The 17911-nt window shown below is 42.1% G+C and overlaps 1 protein-coding gene across 1 annotated transcript in view; it reads left to right on the forward strand.

Moving 5' to 3' along the window:
- Positions 1-324: 324 nt before the first annotated feature.
- Positions 325-17911, forward strand: part of LOC135213741 (ras-related protein Rab-33B-like) — a 60763-nt gene continuing 43176 nt past the window's right edge. The window contains exons 1-3 of the mRNA XM_064247869.1: positions 325-887; positions 1188-1309; positions 8391-8524. Of these exons, the coding sequence (XP_064103939.1) occupies positions 8400-8524 (125 nt within the window). The 5' untranslated portion in view covers positions 325-887; positions 1188-1309; positions 8391-8399. The remainder of the gene's footprint in view (positions 888-1187; positions 1310-8390; positions 8525-17911) is intronic.

The raw sequence follows: 17911 nt of genomic DNA on the forward strand, positions 1-17911 counted from the left end.
TTGATATGTTTATGTATTTATCTACTCTTTTTACTTGCATATCGTATTCATTTGTGGTGTTAATGTTTATTTGTATGTCATATTTACCCTGTTATTCAGTATTAACTCATTTCTTTTATCCTTCATTATTGGTTTCTTATTCTTTACTCCAGTATTTTTTTCCTTCACACATGGGATTTTTTTAATCTTTGACCTGCTAGATATGTCATAACCGTATACATGTCTTAGGAGTCCATGCCACTCCCTCGTCAGCCCTAAAAAAAAAAAAATCTTGCTCAGGGGTTTGTGTAGGTTCATCTGTCAGACAGTATCGTAAAGTTCTCGTGTCCCTTGCTTGGCTATTTTGAAAACGTACAATTAAGGGTCCGCCAGAGGGGGAATCATCCATGTGGGGGGTTGCATAAAACCAAACAAAGTGAGCAAGTGAAAGTGAAGTGTGTAACATGGAAATTGTTTACACTCCTGGCAGTTGTCTGGTCTGGAGTAACTTTCGATGCTGTACGTTGAGCTTTTTTCTTTCATTCTTTTTGGCATGTACTTAACTTCCGTGCTATGTGTAATGTAAACGTATTTCGTCGTAAAACGCTCGATATTCTAAACGTCGTGCGTTTACACAACTGAGATTGTTTTCAGAGAAGCTTCTTTAGCTGGCACGAAGAACTAGTAGTAGTTTATTGTCACGTCGTCCAAGGTCTTGAGGGTATGGTGTCGTCATAGCTGTCAAGCCCTGAATTCTAATGAAAACAATAACAAAGAGATGCATTCGAATTCTTATCCTGCTGGTAATTGATCCCAGTCGATTCAAACGCCCTTTCTAGAGCAGTATGGGAGAAGAAAACTGTGTTGTGTGTGACCTTCAAGAAAATTTTTTAACAGAGAACAGAACGGTAAAAATTTACAGCATATTGTTACTAATTGAAATTGTCTCTAAAGAATCAAATCATCAATTATTGATTAAAATGTTACAATACTGAAGATGCGTAACCGTCATTATCATGCATGATGTTTTCTTTGCTCTTAACATCGTCAGTTTTAGATAGATGAACCAGTAAAACTGACACTGAAAAAGAAACGATCGGGTTATGTGATGCTAAAATTAAGATGAGGCTTTCAGGCTACGTGATACTGAAGGTAAGAAAACAACAGGTTATGTGATGTAATGTGTGTGATTGCTTTCTAATTGACAGACCTTGGCGAATTTAGACTGAGAACCACTACTGATAAGAAGACGTCAGCTGATGTGCCATGACGAACCCCCGGGAAGAAAGACACGTCTAGCCACTGACATATCAGGAGACGTAAGCATATCGTAAGTAGTTTTCCACCCTTATTTGACGCTGTTATCTCTGTCAGGATCTGTTTTTGTCGTGGTGTGCCGTGGATTGCTGTAACTGGTTATAAAATGGGGGTTTGGGGGACCCCCATCGCCAGGAATCGCTTGGGGCAGCTCACCCAAGGTTAGGGCTGACGAGACCCCATTCATGGAAATAGAGCTCTTATTAGCCTGGACTATTTTCTTAAGGGTAGCCGTAATGCCGTCGTTAACAGAGAGGAAATAGAAGGTTAATCTAGGCAATAGTGGCGAGTTGGGTATTTCCTTGGAGATAGGCTAGGCTTTTTCTACAGTATTTTGGTTGCTAAGTGAGAATTTACCATGGTTTTTTGGCTCTCGACTGCAATTTACTTTGAACTCCATCCTATGGTAAGGGGGAACCCATTGGGAATGCGGGGTTTTGGGTGGGATAGGTCACAGGGAGAATTTTCACCCCAGACTCTAGGTAAAAAACCGCATGGTACAGGGGTGGACCATGTACGATCAATGTGTACAACCCCAAGAAAAGTACATTATAACGCGTCCTGACACCAGAGTGAGGTCTTTAGCTCCGTTTCTCACCACAACAAGTCGCGTCTGATGCCCATTTCCGATGTCAGGACGCATTAGTTATAATGTACTTTTTTGGGGGTTACACATTGGTCGTACATGTCCACCCCTGTACCATGCGGTTTTTTACCCTATCCTACGGTAAATGGGACTGATGGGAAAGCGGGGTTATGGATGGGGTAAATCACCTGGGAGAAGGTTGTAGCATGTTATTGTGTTTTTTTCTTGTTCTACCTTTATGACATTTGCAACAAACACAAGTCAAAATAGACAATTAACCGGCAAAGGAGCAGTTTCCCAGGCAAATTTCAACTGCTGCTACTAGGTACTACCTACTAGGGTAAATAACTGCAGACGATCCATCGTCATTGCATGGCGAGGCCTTATTCACTCTATATTTAATTGGTGAAAAAAAGACTACAATTACAACTTTTAAGCATACCATTCAAAAGATTGAAGTTTTGTCAGCATAATGTGATATATGAAAGCCCCATATGAACTAAAATAAGCATGTGAGCTCTTCGTAAAATATGTTTTCAAAGCAGTCACCAATTTCTAAGTGAGGGTAATGGTGAGGGGTTTTCAGGGGGAGAGACCGATCAACAAGTATCTAATCAATCACGTTGCAATATTAACCCTACATTACATTAGACCGAGTGAAGGAATTGGATGCATTCATACTTCTTCTTCTTCCCAGCTTTTTCCCATTTTTAGTTTATATGGGGTCGCCGTTTCGGATGAGCCGTTTCCATCTATTTCTATCTTGCGCTTCTGCCTCATCAATTCCCTTCTCATGTAAATCTCCTCTCACACAGTCCTTCCATCTCTTTCTTGGTCTCCCTCTCTTTCTTCTTCCTTGCACCTCCATCCCCATAGTATGTCTCCCAGCGTGGTCCTCATCTCTCCTCAACAGGTGTCCATACCATCTCAGCCTCCCCCTCCTGCACTTTCTTTGATACTTCCACCACCTTAGTTGACCCCCTTATGTAGTCATTTCTGATCCTATCCACTCTTGTTACCCCAGACATCCACCTAAGCATTCTCATTTCTGCCACATCCATCTTCTTCTGCTCTGCTTTTCTCATGCTTGCTGTTTCCGTACCATACAGCATTGCTGTTCTTACCACCGTCTTGTGAAATTTTCCTTTTAACCTAAGCGGCACTCTTTTGTCACAAAGAACTCCCGAGGCCGCTCTCCAGTTGTTCCAGCCTGCCTGTACCCGATGTTTTACTTCTTCTTCCATACTTCCTCCAGCGTTAACAAAAGATCCCAAATACTTAAACTTATCAACTCTCCTTATTTGCTCTCCACCAAGCTGAATACTTTCTCTATCATCCCCCTCAGTGGTGGTACACATATATTCTGTCTTGGATCTACTTATTCTCATTCCTCTGTCCTCCAGTACTTGTCTCCATCTTTCCAATTTCACTTCCAGATCTTCCCTGCTCTCTGCACACAGAACAATATCATCCGCATACAATATGTCCATGGTACTGTCTCCCTTACTTCCTCATTATAACATCCATCACTATGTTAAAGATAAATGGGCTCAGAGCCGACCCCTGGTGTAATCCTACTCTCACCTCAAAACCTTCTGTCAACACTGCTCCTCACTCTGGTAAATACATTCCGGTACATCTCTTGTATCAATCGCACATACTTCTCTGGCACCATCTTCTCCCTCAGGCTCCTCATACCTCTTGTCTCGGGACTCTGTCATAAGCCTTTTCAAGGTCAATGAAATACCATATGTAGGTCCCTTTGTCTTTCCCCCCGAATTTCTCCATTATTGCCTCAGACAAAATATACCATCTGTTGTTCCCCTTCCCTTCATAAATCCCATCTGCTCTTTACCTATTTGTACTTCTTCTCTCAGTCTAGCATCTATCATCCTTTCCAGTATCTTCAAAGTGTGGGACATCAATTTAATGCCCCTATAATTACCACACTCTTGGACATCCTTTCCCTTTAAAAATTGGGATCAATATACTCCCACGCCACTCATTTGGTATCTTTTCCTGTTCAAGGATCTTTATATCATAAGATCGTACAGTATATCCACTCCTTCATCTCCTAATGCTTTCCATGCCTCCACCGGGATCATGTCTGGTCCGGTTGCCTTCCCATTCTTCATCTTCTTCAGTGCATTTAGTACCTCTTGCCTAGAAAACCTCATTACCATGCCAATGTTCACTTGCCCATCCTCTCTTATTAGTCTATTATTTTCTTCATTTAACAACTGTTCGAAATATTCTTTCCATCTCTTCACAATGTCTTCCTCCTTTCTAAGCACTACACCCTCTTGATTCTTTATTTGTTTGATGTGTGTTATCTTTGGTGCTCTTATTTCTAGCCTTTGATAGCTTCATCATCTTCTTTAATCCTTCCTTTGTCCTCAGCTCATATACACATCATCATACGACTTTGCTTTAGCTTGGGCTACCACCTTTTTCACCACCTTTTTTTTCTCTCTGTACCTATTTCTGTCTTCCACTGACTGTGACTCTTCCCATCTTTTCTTTGCCTCCTTCTTATCTTTTACTACTTTCTCAATGTCTTCATCCCACCACCAACTCTCCTTTTTCTTCCCATATGATACCAGATGTCTCTCCTAGCAGCTCCTTTCCATGCCTTCTTATTACTGCTGCATTCGTGCCCACCATTCTTGAACATCTTAAATCCCTATATCAATATCCTCCAAAACCCTCCTCTTAAACTCTTTCTTCTTATCCCCTTCCTTCTGTAATTCGTACCATTTAATTTTCCTTATCCTTTAGCTTTGGTTTTTCTTTCCCTTTTCAACTTCAAGTCCATACATAGCAGCCTGTGTTGGGGGGCTACATGGTCGCCTGGAATAACTTTGCAGTTCTTGACCTCCACCAGATTTATCCTTTTATACAAGAAATAGTCTATCTGGGAGAATCTTCCCCCACTTCCTATATGTTATTAGGTGTTCCTTTTCTTCTCAAAAAATGTACTATTGCCATGTCGAATGACACAGCAAAGTCCACTACACTCTCTCCTTCTGGGTTTCTCTCCCCAATTCCATGGCCCCCATGCACCCGCCCAATCGCCTCATTTTCACTTCCGACATGGCCATTCAAATCTGCCCCAACTATCACCCTCTCATGCTCTTCCAGTTCTTGCATTATTCCATCCATGTCTCTCCAGAAATTTCCCTTCTCTTCTCTGTGCAACCAACTTGTGGTGCATAGCGCTTATAATATTCAGAATCTCTCCTCCATAACATATCTTCAATCTGATGATACGGTCATTCTTCTATGCACTTCTATTACCGAGTTCTTTAGTTTCACTAGACAGTACTATGCCAACTCCATTTCTACCTTGTATTTGTTTGCTCCACTATAATATAGCTTATATCCATCTCCCAACTCTTTAGCTTTATTTCCTTTCCACCGCGTTTCTTGCACACACACAACATCTACTTTCTTTTCTCTCATCAAGTCAGCCAATCTCTACCTCTCCCAGTCATGGACCCAACATTTTTTAGCTGACATACTCTGACCCAATGTGAGCTCGCTTCTTTAGCTGCACCCGCTCCTGATGCAGTAGCCCTCGCCTTACCACAGAGTTAGGGCGAGTCTCTGTGCGTCGTTTACGAGTACGCCCTAGCATTACCTCTTTCCATATTTTTGGCTCATTCCATTTTGGTTTTGGCACAGATTTTTACAGCCGGATGCCCTTCCTGACACCAACCCTCCCTATTTATCCGGGCTTGGACGGCACCCATAAGGACTTGGTTGCCCCCAGGGGGTGGCTAGGTTGTTATTGGATGCATTCATACACTAAGCTACATATACAGGGAGTCCCGGGTATTAGGACGTGTTAAAGTACTTTTTTGGAGGGTGGCCAAAAACGTGGTAGTTGGTGAGTTGGCCAGTCCAATCGGTTGTTTACCCTACTACTAGGTATACCGAATGCTACCGGGGGAGCTTTTGGTTCAGACACCAACTTCTAAGTGAGGGTAATGGTGAGGGGTTTTCAGGGGGAGAGACCAATCAACAAGTATCTAATCAATCATGTTGCAATATTAACCCTACATTACATTAAGACCGAGTGAAGGAATTGTATGCATTCATACACTAAGCTACATATAAAGGCAGTCCCCGGGTTATAACGGGTTCGGTTTACGACGTTCCGAGGTTAAGACGCTTTTCAATTATATTCATCAGAAATTACTTCCAGGATTACGATGCATGTTCCAGGGTTACGACGCCTACAAACGCTGATCTGGCACAAGAAATATGACACCAAAAATGCAAAATAATCAATATTTGAAGTTTTTTTTTTTTATGAAAAATGCAATAAGAATGCACTTTACATAGTTTTTAATGCACCCAAAGCATTATAAGTAAGGTTTTCTTAGGATTTTTGACAATGTTCCGGCTTACAACGCGTCTCAAGAACGGAACCCCCGTCGTAACCCGGGGACTGCCTATAATCCTTTTTCTCCTTTTATTTATAACCATGTGCTATTCCTTCAGACTTTTATTTACAATCTGTTTCTCATAGTTTTGTTTTTTAATATGTCCATTTAAGTGTTCTCACTACGTGATTTTACCCTTTAATAACACCTTACAGTTCAACACAGACCCCTTAAGAATGCCCGTGGGGTGAAATGAGAAGGCGCTCTTAGGAGACTAAAATGCCTTATTGTCAGTGACGTCAAATGAGGTTTATTTTCGTGGTAGTTCATACATGATTTCTGCATGATTTTTGCAAGTCACTCCCTTCCCTTTCCGTGATTGCTGTCCTATTTTTGTTGCACCATTTTAAAACACATTACTCGCCCATAAGCTTTTTTTATTTTGTTTTTATGTTACCTTATTCATTTCAAATATTAGCATTCATGTTATATTTTAAATGTCAGTTGTACTGAATTACCATCACTATTTCCTAATGTCCCTTTTTTTTGGGTGGGGTAACCTTTACCTTAGGTTTCCTCCTTTTGTGGGGGCGGAGGTAACCTTTACTTTAGGTTTCTTCACCCTGTCATCTAACACTGCCTATTAGGTTAGATTAGGTGGATTAAGTTAGTATAATAACCTTTATTTGGCCCCAGCCAGGTAACACAGCCTACTAGGTTAGGTCAGGTGCCCCTACCACCAGGTAACACGGCCTACTAGGTTAGTTATGTTAACCTTTATATTTATATCAGTCTGCTATAAAGCACCCCCCCCCCACCCCCCACCACAAATAACACGGCCTAACTAGGTTAGGTTAGTTTAGGCTAGGTGGGTTAGTTACTATGCTAACCTTTATATTAGTCTTCCTTTAAACACTTCCCTGGCCAAATAACACGGCGTACTAGGTTAAGTTTAGGTTAGGTGGGTTAGGTTAGTACGTATACTATAACCTTTACACTAGTGTTCCTTTAATGGTCCAGGGTGAGGCTTAGGTAACATGGCCTACTAGGTTAGGTCAAGTTAGGTTAGTATAGTCCCTTTTATAATATGTTTCCTTAACCAATCCCTTCTTGAAGATATGGCTCGCACATGCCTTGCGTATTAAAAAAAAAACATTCCAGGGTGGCCATCATAACAATAACATGTCTGTTCTCTCTTCTTGTGTTTTACCCCACTCACCCCCCCCCCCCCCCCCCCCCATTCCCAAAGGGTCCTTGATATGAGAAGTGAGGTTAATAATAATTGACCACCAATAAACATCACCACCACCTCCTTCATCAGCAACATGTATAGGAAAACTCAATTTCCAAGGTAACAAGCCATGCAAGAGGTTTTTTGTTTTTTTTTTTTTTTTTTATATAGTTTTATTATATACACAAAAGTAAATAAGCAAATACCACGGAAAATAATAGTCAGGAATCCAAGCGCTTTTCGTCTTTATTCAGACATCGTCAAGTAGCTCCTTGACGATGTCTGAATAAAGACGAAAGCGCTTGGATTCCTGACTATTATTTCCCGTGGTATTCGCTTATTTATGAAGTCACATGCATCTACTGTGATTTTTAAGCACAAAAGTAAATGTATATGAACATTTTTTTTTAAGTTTTCCATCTAAAAGTAATAGAGGTACAGTATATTCCATTTTTTAATTTATGCAGCCCCAGTTTAGGCTGAGTATACCAACCCCAGTCTATACTTCAGGATGCTGTTAGTATTGATATTCCTAGAGTATGGTAAAACAGAACACCACTACTGTGCCCTTTTGGTTCCTAACTGCCAGTTTGCATTCTAAGTGGGTGCTGTGTTTAGCACCAGTCCCTTGCATATGAACATATGAACCTAAGTGAAAGATGGTAAATATCATAAATATAAACGAATACATTAAGAAAGGGCAATAAATATTCCAGTCGGTAATTGATAGGGACCAGGCCATAGTAGGAACATAATTCTAGGCATTGTGTTATATATAATATTGAAATGATCAAACCTGCAGTTGAACTTTAACTAATGTGATAATTTAAATAATTTTGTGTGAAAAAAAGTGAATGTATGTCATTGCAAAAATTGTTTTACATTCCAGAAATGTACAATGAGTAACAATAGCACGCAGACGTTTGCCCAGAGTGGTGCATTGTTGAGGGATCGCAGACAGAAAACCTTCAAGATAATCGTCATTGGAGATAGCAGCGTTGGGAAAACTTGTCTTACGTTCAGGTATTACTCTATCATATTTTATTGAATTATGTTACATGAATTTTATTTTATGAAAATGCAATTTATAGTGTATTTTTAATTCTCATCTAAACCACATGGATTGCCTGTTAAGTGTGGCAAGGCTTTAAAGGATATAAGAGGCTTGCTATGTACTTATGTACTCACACATAAACTATAATTATGAAAGTACAAATCATCCTTGTTTTCACTATGCGAAAGTAAACACAAAATTATTTAAAATAATAATTTTTTCTTGTGTTTGCTTTCATATGGTTTATTGGTCTCGGTTATATTAAAAATAATTCCTTTGTTTGAATATTTAGTTCAAATTATTTTTTGTCTTCTTAAAATCATTACTATTAAAATCCAGTCTCATTTAGCAATGTAATATGCATTTAATGAGGTTCTCTCAAATAAAAAGTATATTTTTTAGGGTGGTCATAGACCTTAATTTAAAATTTCACTGTAAACAGGACTTTTTTTACCTTTGTTGTGGGTTCCAAACCAAAGTGAGCTCTACTTTTGCCTTCCCATGGTCGAGATACTGAAATTAGAAGCCCTCTTGATATAGTACAGTAGTTCACCTCTGTCAGATGTTTCACTACGCAAGTCACAAGCACTACTCTTGGGTTTTGCTGTTGATGCATTTACATACATAGTGCGGTATGTAGTTTACAAAGGGTAAACTATTTCATGTCTATTTTTACCCCTTGGTATCTTATCTTTATAAAATAGCTATCAGCATCAATATAGCTTTCTTCCTGGGATTAAGTCTTACCACTGAGCAGATTTGCTTCATGCAGGATCAGTTAATCTGATTTTCCTTCCTAATTTCTGACTTTCCTTTCCTCCTTTTTGCTACTACATTTACTTTAGTTATTGTCAGTACTCTACCCTTTTGTTTTCATTTTTATGTGAGTAGTGCAGGTCTGTAGCATTGTATATTGTAATAAGGCAGTCCCCGGTTAACAAGTGCTGATAAGTGGTACATCACAATAATTATGGTATTAATAGTAAATGGTGTTTACAATGCTGTAAGCACTGAGTGGTGCCAATAAATCACTTACTGACGCCAATAATCCACTTACTGCTGCCAAAAATCGCTTACCAATGCCGATAAGATACCTACCAATGCCGATAAACCACTACTGATGCTGATAAACTTCTTACCAGTACCAAAAATTTGGTAAATGGCATTATTAGCCAAGCGTTGTAAAACTGAAATGCCATTGACCGATGCTGCCGATAAGCGGGGACCGCCCATACAGTAAATGTTAAGCACTTGCTATATTCCCCGACCAAAATAAGCTTTGTAAAGATAACATACTAATTGAATGCATGTAGTACTTGTTATACCCACGCTCCCCTCCTGCATCCCCCTACACAGCATGGCTTTTCATTAGTGCCTCATACAGTTTATTACTTATCATTTGTCTCTGTCACAGTGTAATGTTCTTTGTTGGATAGGATTTACTCAAGGTATAAGAGAGTGAAGTTTTTGTGACAATCTTTTCTTTGTCATTCTTTCTGCTTTTTGTACAAGTGATTCCATTTGCATGGAGCCCCCAAAGAAATGCACCAGTAACATGTTACCTTTTGAATAAAGAAATACTGTATATGCCAGCAAATAAGGTGACTCCACTCATAAGATAACCCCCCCATTTTTCATGTAAAAATTAGGTTTAGAGGTATGTTCACTGTATAAAATGAAACTCCAATTTATTAAAATAAATAACACTGTCAACTAATGTAAGCATAAGCAATGGTGAGGTCACTTTTAAAATATGCTGGTAGTATATAGGATATAAAGGATATTATATTTGCAACGATTAAAATCATTTTGAACAATCAAAATCCTACAAATTCATTATCATGTTCATCATCTGATATGAGTGTGTTGATGACGTATTGTGATAAATTGTAATTTAATGTATGACACTTACCTGGCAGTATATATATAGCTATATTCTCTGTTCCACCTGGCAGAAATTTTCAAAACTCGCGGCAAACGCTAGTACCTATTAGTAGTTCAGCAACCACCACCCCGTTACCGTGGCGCTAGCGCTAGGAACCGTTCCCAATTTGGGCCAGATTTTCTCTGCCAGCCGAACCGGCAACATTATTGGTGTTTCCCTGCTAGGATTTTCATTCTCTGTTGCTGACTTTTCATGGATTTTTGGTATTGTACTTGGAAACGTTAGCTTGGCATTCGCTTTGGATTGTTCTTTAAGATGTCTGATACTGGGAGTATATTTAGAGTGTGTGTAAAAGAGGGGTGTAAGGTAAGATTGCCGAAAGCTTCGGTCGACCCTCATACCATTTGTAAGAAGTGTAGAGAGAATGTGTACTTGGGAGAATAGGTGCTTTGAATGTGAGAATTATCAGAGAAGGAATGGAAGATATTTATGAAATATGTTGAGAGACTTGAGAAAGATCGTGTAAGGAGATCTGTTTCTCGTAGTGAGAAGTCAAATTCTTCTAGTAAAAGGAGTGAAGTATTTCCTCTCCAGCTCCTTCTAAAACGTAGAATTGGTAGTTCTTCCTTCTCCCAGGTATCTCCTGCGCCCGCTGCTGTATCGGAGGAGGCGAACGATACAAATATTGTGAAAGTGTTCGCTGCCCTTGCGTCCATGGGCGACCAGATACAGCGACTTACAGATAAAGTTAGTGCTTTCGATGTCAGTGAAAGTGTAGTGGAGGGGGCGTCTGATCGTCTCTCTCGTGCTCCTAGACCTAGACCTCTGTCAAGCTCCCAGACCCCAAGGGAGAAGGCAATGTCGACAGTCGAAGGGAGGCAAGAGAGGTTTTGTCACGTCAGGCGTCCCTTCGAACAGTCCTGTTGCAAGTTCCCAGGCTGTTGCAGTTCGCCGCAGAAAAGGGCGTAACTGGGAAGTGTGTGTCCTCGGATGGTTCGACTTCCGAGCGGGAAGGCGTCGGTATGCAGTTGTGTCTCGCCCCCTCAAGATGGACTTTCAGGACATCAACTGCTCTCGAGAGACATGCTCAAGATCGTGAGGCTTGGAGTAAGTCCTGAGGTGTTGTCCTCCTCGGAAGACGGGGACGCAGTTCCGATCAAGAGGAAAAAAGATTTTTTCGTGCTAAAGAGGACTCGGGGCGCACTGGCGCTATACGTTCCTTCTCGTCCTTGGATTTCGATGAGAGACTCTCCTCCATCTTCTTGTGTATCTTCCCCTTGTCTTTCTCCGTCGGGTAGAGTACTAGATCGCTCTCCGTTAGGTCGCAGTCCCGCTCGTAATCCTTCTCCTTCGTCCTCTGCCATTCAGGAAGATAGTACGAAGGGTTTCTTAAGGGAAATGCAGTCCAAGCTGGCAGTTCTTGTGAAGTCTTGGGATGCGCCTGGGCAAGCATCTTCGAGGCGGAAGACGATTTCCTTCCCATTAAGGAAGACAGGGACGCGTTCGCCGAGGACGCAGGGCGCACTGGCGCTACGAGGACAGGCGATCGCTTGGTTATGCAGGACGCAGAACACAGGAAGAAAATAGTTTTCGGAAGAAGCAGGACGCAAACGTCAGGACGCGGGACCAATTGTGGACGCAAGACGCAGGCGACAGGAAGCAGGCGTATCTACGATGGACGCAGGACGCAGGCGGCAGGACATCGAGAGGCGGCAGGACGCCGACTCGTCGGTAGCCGCAGGACGCAGGCGGCAGGACGCTATTCCGTCAACGAAGCGTCAACACGACAATGATTTACAAGACATTTCTTCAGCAGAAGAGGAATTGGAATTAATTGAGGAAAAGAATACGGAACCTTCTTCAGATTATAAGGTTCTGACTTCACGTCTTATTTCTATTTTGAAGGGGAATTTAAACCGACGCTCCGTTATCTCCCTTATCACAGTTTCCAAGACTAGGACTCCAAAGAAGTCCTCTTTCCTTAAGATGACTATGTCAATTTCGGCGAAGAAGGCCCTTCAACGTGTGAATGACTGGATGAAGGATAAGAAAGAAGCGGGAAAATACTCTTTTGGTTTTTTCCACCAGCTAAGTTAGCATCAAAGTCGGGAGTATGGTACGCTACTGGAGAAAGTCTAGGCCTGGGAGTACCTGCCTCCTCCCAGGGGGACTTCTCCAGTTATAGTAGACAGCTCACGCAGACAGGCGTTACAGTCTGCTAAGGTCTGGTGGACTCTTCAGATCTTGACCATCTTTTTAAAGGGATTTTTAGGACTTTTTCGAAGTCTTCAATTTCCTGGATTGGTCTTTGGGAGCACTAGCGAACTCCCTAGAAGAAGAGGATTCGCAGGATTTAGAAACAGCTAAGAGCATTATGTCCTGCATGGACAAGGCTCTGAGAGACGGAACGAATGAACTGGCTTCTTTATTCACAGCAGGAGTACTAAAGAAGGAGATCGCTGTTGTGTTCTTTCGCTTCAAAAGGAGTTTCTAACTCTCAGAAATCGGAGTTGCTGTTCTCTCCACTTTCGAAACAGCTGTTTCCGTCAGAGGTGATTAAGGATATAGCTCTCTCCTTTCTCAGAAGGCGACTCAAGATCTTCTCTCGTCTTCAGTTAAGAAGTTCTTACCATCAAAGTTGGGTTAAGAAGACTCCAAGGAGACTATACTAAGCCTTCGCAACAGCCCTTTCGAGGAAGAACATTCGCTCGACCCCGCCGCCTTTAGGGGTAAGAGAGTAACCCACTAAAAGAGGAGCCAAGACCACTCGAAAGAATGAGAATTCAGTCCTCCAGACGACAGTGGAGGCCCCAGACTTCAAGGTTTTTGGGTGGTTAAGTTTGGCAGAACATGAAGGCAGATCCCTGGGCTGTCAACGTAGCTCGGGAAGGGTACAAGATTCCTTTCTTGAAGAGACCTCCTCTCGCAACATCTCCGAGAGCCCTCGGGGCAAATTACAACGATTTAGTGAAGAAGCGGCTCTGTGGGAGCAAGTAGCTTCCATGCTAGAGAAAGGAGCCATAGAGCCTGTTCTGGATCACGAATCTCCAGGATTTTACAACCGTTTGTTCCTGGTTGCAAAGTCCCTCGGAGTTGAGGCCAGTTCTGGACGTAAGTCAACTGAATCTTTTCGTAGAAAAGACCAAGTTTCACTATGGAGACGAACGATTCAGTACTGGCAGCGGTACGTCCAGGGGACTGACTGGTGTACCCTGGACTTACAAGACGCATACTTTCATATTCCGATTCAACCAGGAAGCAGGAAGTATCTAAGGTTTGTGATTCAGGACAGGGTCTTTCAGTTCAAGGCCCTATGCTTTCGGCCTTTGCACAGCGCCTCAAGTGTTCACGAGGATGATGTCCAATGTGGCGAGATGGTTACATTTAAGAGGGATCAGAGTGCTTTTTATCTGGACGACTGGTTGATAAGATCCCAATCAAGAGTCAATGTCTGGAGGACTGTCAAACATTGAACTTAGCAAAAGACCTAGGTCTGGTAGTAAACATGGGAAAGTCTCAATTGGATCCCCAACAACAGATAGTTTATTTGGGGATTCAGATATCGTCAGTGACTTTTCGGGCTTTTCCGTCCCCCGAAAGGCAAGCCCAATGCATTCGGAAGGTGCAGGACTTTCTAAGAAGGACCGATGCTCAGCAAGAGAGTGGATGAGTCTACTGGGCACACTCTCGCGCTAGAGAGGTTCATTTTCTGTAGGAAGACTGCCAGACAATGAGAACCTCTACAGTTTTTCCTGAAGGATTCATGGCCAAGAAAATTGCAACCGGATTCCTTCCAGTTTCTAATTCCTGCCGAAGTAAAGGAGGAATTAAAGTGGTGGCTAACTCCAGGCAGGTTAGCAAGAGGAATGTCGCTTCAGCAGAAGAGCCCAGACCTCGTCTTGTTTTCCGACGCGTCGGACGCGGTTGGGGAGACGACATTAGGCCTTCAAGAGGTGTCGGGACTTTGGAACAAGAAAGAAACAAAGTGGCACATAAACAGGAAGAACTGATGGCAATTTTCTTGGCCTTGAAGCACTTCAGAGAGTTGATTCGAGACAAGACAGTGCAAATCAACTCGGACAACACCACGGCTCTGGCATACATCCGCAAACAAGGAGGAACTCATTCTTTTCCCCTTTACAATCTGGCAAAGGAAGTTCTGCTTTGGGCGGAAGAGGAAAAGGTCGTGCTACTCACCAGGTTTATACAAGGAGAGAAGAATTATGAGGTGCGGACCTGTTGAGCAGAAGAGAACAACTTCTCTCGACGGAGTGGACGTTGCACATGGAGGTTTGCCAGAGCCTGTGGAAGTTGTGGGGCCGTCCGGTAGTAGATCTGTTTGCGACAGCCAGAACAAAAAGGTTAACCAACCTATTGCTCTCCGGTTCCAGACCAGGAAGCAGTGGCGGTCGACGCATTCCTGATGGATTGGTCAAACTTAGATCTGTACGCTTTTCCTCCCGTTCAAGGTACTGGGGAAAGTGATGAAGAAGTTCACGGAGAGCCAAGAACGAGTGTACCTTAATAGCCCCGTTTTGGCCGGCCCAAAGTTGGTTCACAGAGGTACTGGGAATGGACAGTAGATACGCCAAGGACTCTTCCTCTAAGAGTAGATTTACTCAGACAACCCCACTTCGACAGGTTTCACAAGAATACCCTCGCTCTGGGTCTGACTGCGTTCAGACTATCGAACGTCTTGTCAGAGCGAGGGGATATTCTAGAGAGGTGGCCAGTGCAGTGGCTAGAGCCAGAAGAACCTCCACAATCACAGTATATCAGTCGAAGTGGGAGAATTTCCGGAAGTGGTGTAAGAACAGGAAAGTGTCTTCGTCCAGTACCTCTGTGACCCAAATCGCAGATTTCCTTCTATACTTGAGGAAGGAATTGGGCTTGTCAGTTTTCGACAATCAAAGGTTATAAGAGTATGCTAACCTCAGTGTTTAGACACAGGGATCTAGACATCTCGAATAACTTAGACCTTAGAGATCTGATTAGGTCATTTGGTACGAAGAAACAACCACAATGCAGGCCACCTGCTTGGAACCTTGATGTGGTCTTGAAGTATTTAACTTCTAGCAAATTCGAGCCTTTAGAGAAATCCTCTCTGAGAGATGTTGCTAAGAAGACTATCTTTTTAGTAGCATTGGCAACTGCTAAAAGAGCTAGTGAGCTTCAGGCCATATCGAAGAAAGGGGTTGGGATGGAGACATGGCAACGCAGTGTGTTCATTCCAGAAGGTTTCTTGGACCAAGAATGAGGAATCCAGCTAATCATGGCCAAGATCCTTTGAGTTTTGGGTTTTCTGGGCCTGAGTTAGTGGGTCACGAGCAAGAAAGAGTTCTCTGCCCAGTGAGAGCGTTGCGGTGTTATATGGAAAGAACAAGAGATATCAGAGGGAATTCTGATGCTCTGTGGTGTTCAGTTAAAGACCCCAGTAGACCCATGACGAAGAACGCTCTAGCCTTCTTCATGAGAGAGTTAATTAGAGAAGCTCATATGTTGTGTCAAGAGCAGAGCTTTGGTATTTTGAAAGTGAAGGCTCATGAAGTCAGGGCAGTGGTGACTTCATTAGCTTTAAAAAAAAAAGAATTTAGCCCTCAAGGAAATTATTGAATCCACATATTGGTAGAACTAATTTCAATATTTGCGTCTCATTATCTTAGGGATGTTCAGACAACCTTTAATAATTGTCAGACGCTAGGTCCATACTTGTGCCTCCTCTGGTACAGTATTGGGCAAAGGAGTTACTACCCCATAACCTTCTTTTAAGCTAGTTGATTTTATTAGGTGATGGTGTTTGGGTTTTTTGGTCGTCTGAGAAAAGTGTGCGGTACTTTTATCAGTCTTGTTAGTATTATCCGGTGATGGTGTGTGTGTAGTTCAGGTAAATGACCAACACATTGGTTCACGTCCAGTTGTCAGTTCCAGTCTTAGCTTCTTCAACATACAGGACACTTCCTTGTTGAGAGCTACTAAGGTTTAAGCAGGCTTAGAGGCAGGACCCTATGAAGTCAGCTACCTTAGCAGGTAGGCAGGTAAAGGAACCTAGAGTTTTAATAATATTTTAATAATATTTTTATACTCTAATAATGTTGCTGTCTTTGACCCACCTCCAAATGTGTCAATCAGCTATATATATACCTGCCAGGTAAGTGTCATACATTAAAATGAAGTTTTTATGTTAAAACAAAGTTAATGTATACTTTACCTGGCAGGTATATATAATTTAATTCCCACCCGCCTCCCCTCAGGAGACAGGGTTCAGAGAAAATCTGGCCCAATTGGGAACGGTTCCTAGGCGTAGCGCCACGGTAACGGGTGGTGGTTGCCTGAACTACTAATAGGTTACTAGCGTTTGCCGCGAGTTTTTGAAAATTTCTGCCAGGTTGGAACAGAGAATATAGCTATATATATACCTGCAGGTAAGTATACATTAAACTTTGTTTTAACATAAAAACTTCATGTTCATCATCATATGGATCAAATTCCTAATCTGATGGTGTGTGAATTTCTGCTTCATCTTCCTTTTCAAAGATTATTACTTTTAACTTTAATGAAGTTTTGTACCTCTGCCTTTTGTTTTTACCGCTGGTTGGTGTGGCCATGATGGGGTCTTGTGATAATAGTATTTGAATATGTAATGGTACTCTGGATAAAGATGGTAACAAAGTGAGAGTTTCCTCATCCTAACATCTAATTATGGTTATTCCTACAGTAATTACAGTAATTTCAGTTGTTTTGTTTACAGTATCAATAGTGTCGCTAGTGATTCACTTGAATAGACCCTTTCGTTCCCTTTATGTACATACCTCTTTTCATATTCTGTTTTTTCCTACTTACTTTCCACCCTCTCTTAACCATTGATTCATATTGCAACTGCGAGGTTTTCCTCCTGTTACTCCTTTCAAACCTTTTATTGTCAAATTCTGTTTCAGTGCTGAATAACCTCACATGTCCCATTGCTTGGCCTTTTACCTAAATAAAGGATTTTGACGTAGGAAAAATCTATTTCTGGGCGATTGGTTACGTGTCGCCCAGCGAAATAATCCCTTGTAGTTCATTATTTCTTAGGTAATGATCTAACAAATACCAGAGAATAAAGAAAAACAAAAGGAAAGAAGAGGTCAGTATAACGACTCGCTCACCTGCCCAAAAATAAAAGAAGGTGTCGGTATGGTCACTAGCAACGTGAGACCACTACCACGAACTTCTGGCCATTTAGAAATTTCCCACAACAAACTCCCTCAAGGAGAGAGCCGACCCACAGAATGGGGCGGCAACTACTACTACTGCAACCCACGCCAAGCCGACTGCCGCGCCTCTGGTGGCCATCCTTGAAGTAGCAATCAATCTGGGCGAAGGGTTGGGAAGAGGTGGGATTCCCGCTGGCGACAGACGAACCAATCGCCCAGAAATAGATTTTTCCTACGTCAAAATCCTTTTTCTGGGCTCAGTTCGTGTCGCTGCGCGA

The sequence above is a fragment of the Macrobrachium nipponense genome, chromosome 43 (genome assembly GCF_015104395.2).
Source record: "Macrobrachium nipponense isolate FS-2020 chromosome 43, ASM1510439v2, whole genome shotgun sequence".
Taxonomy (NCBI): Eukaryota; Metazoa; Arthropoda; class Malacostraca; order Decapoda; family Palaemonidae; genus Macrobrachium; species Macrobrachium nipponense.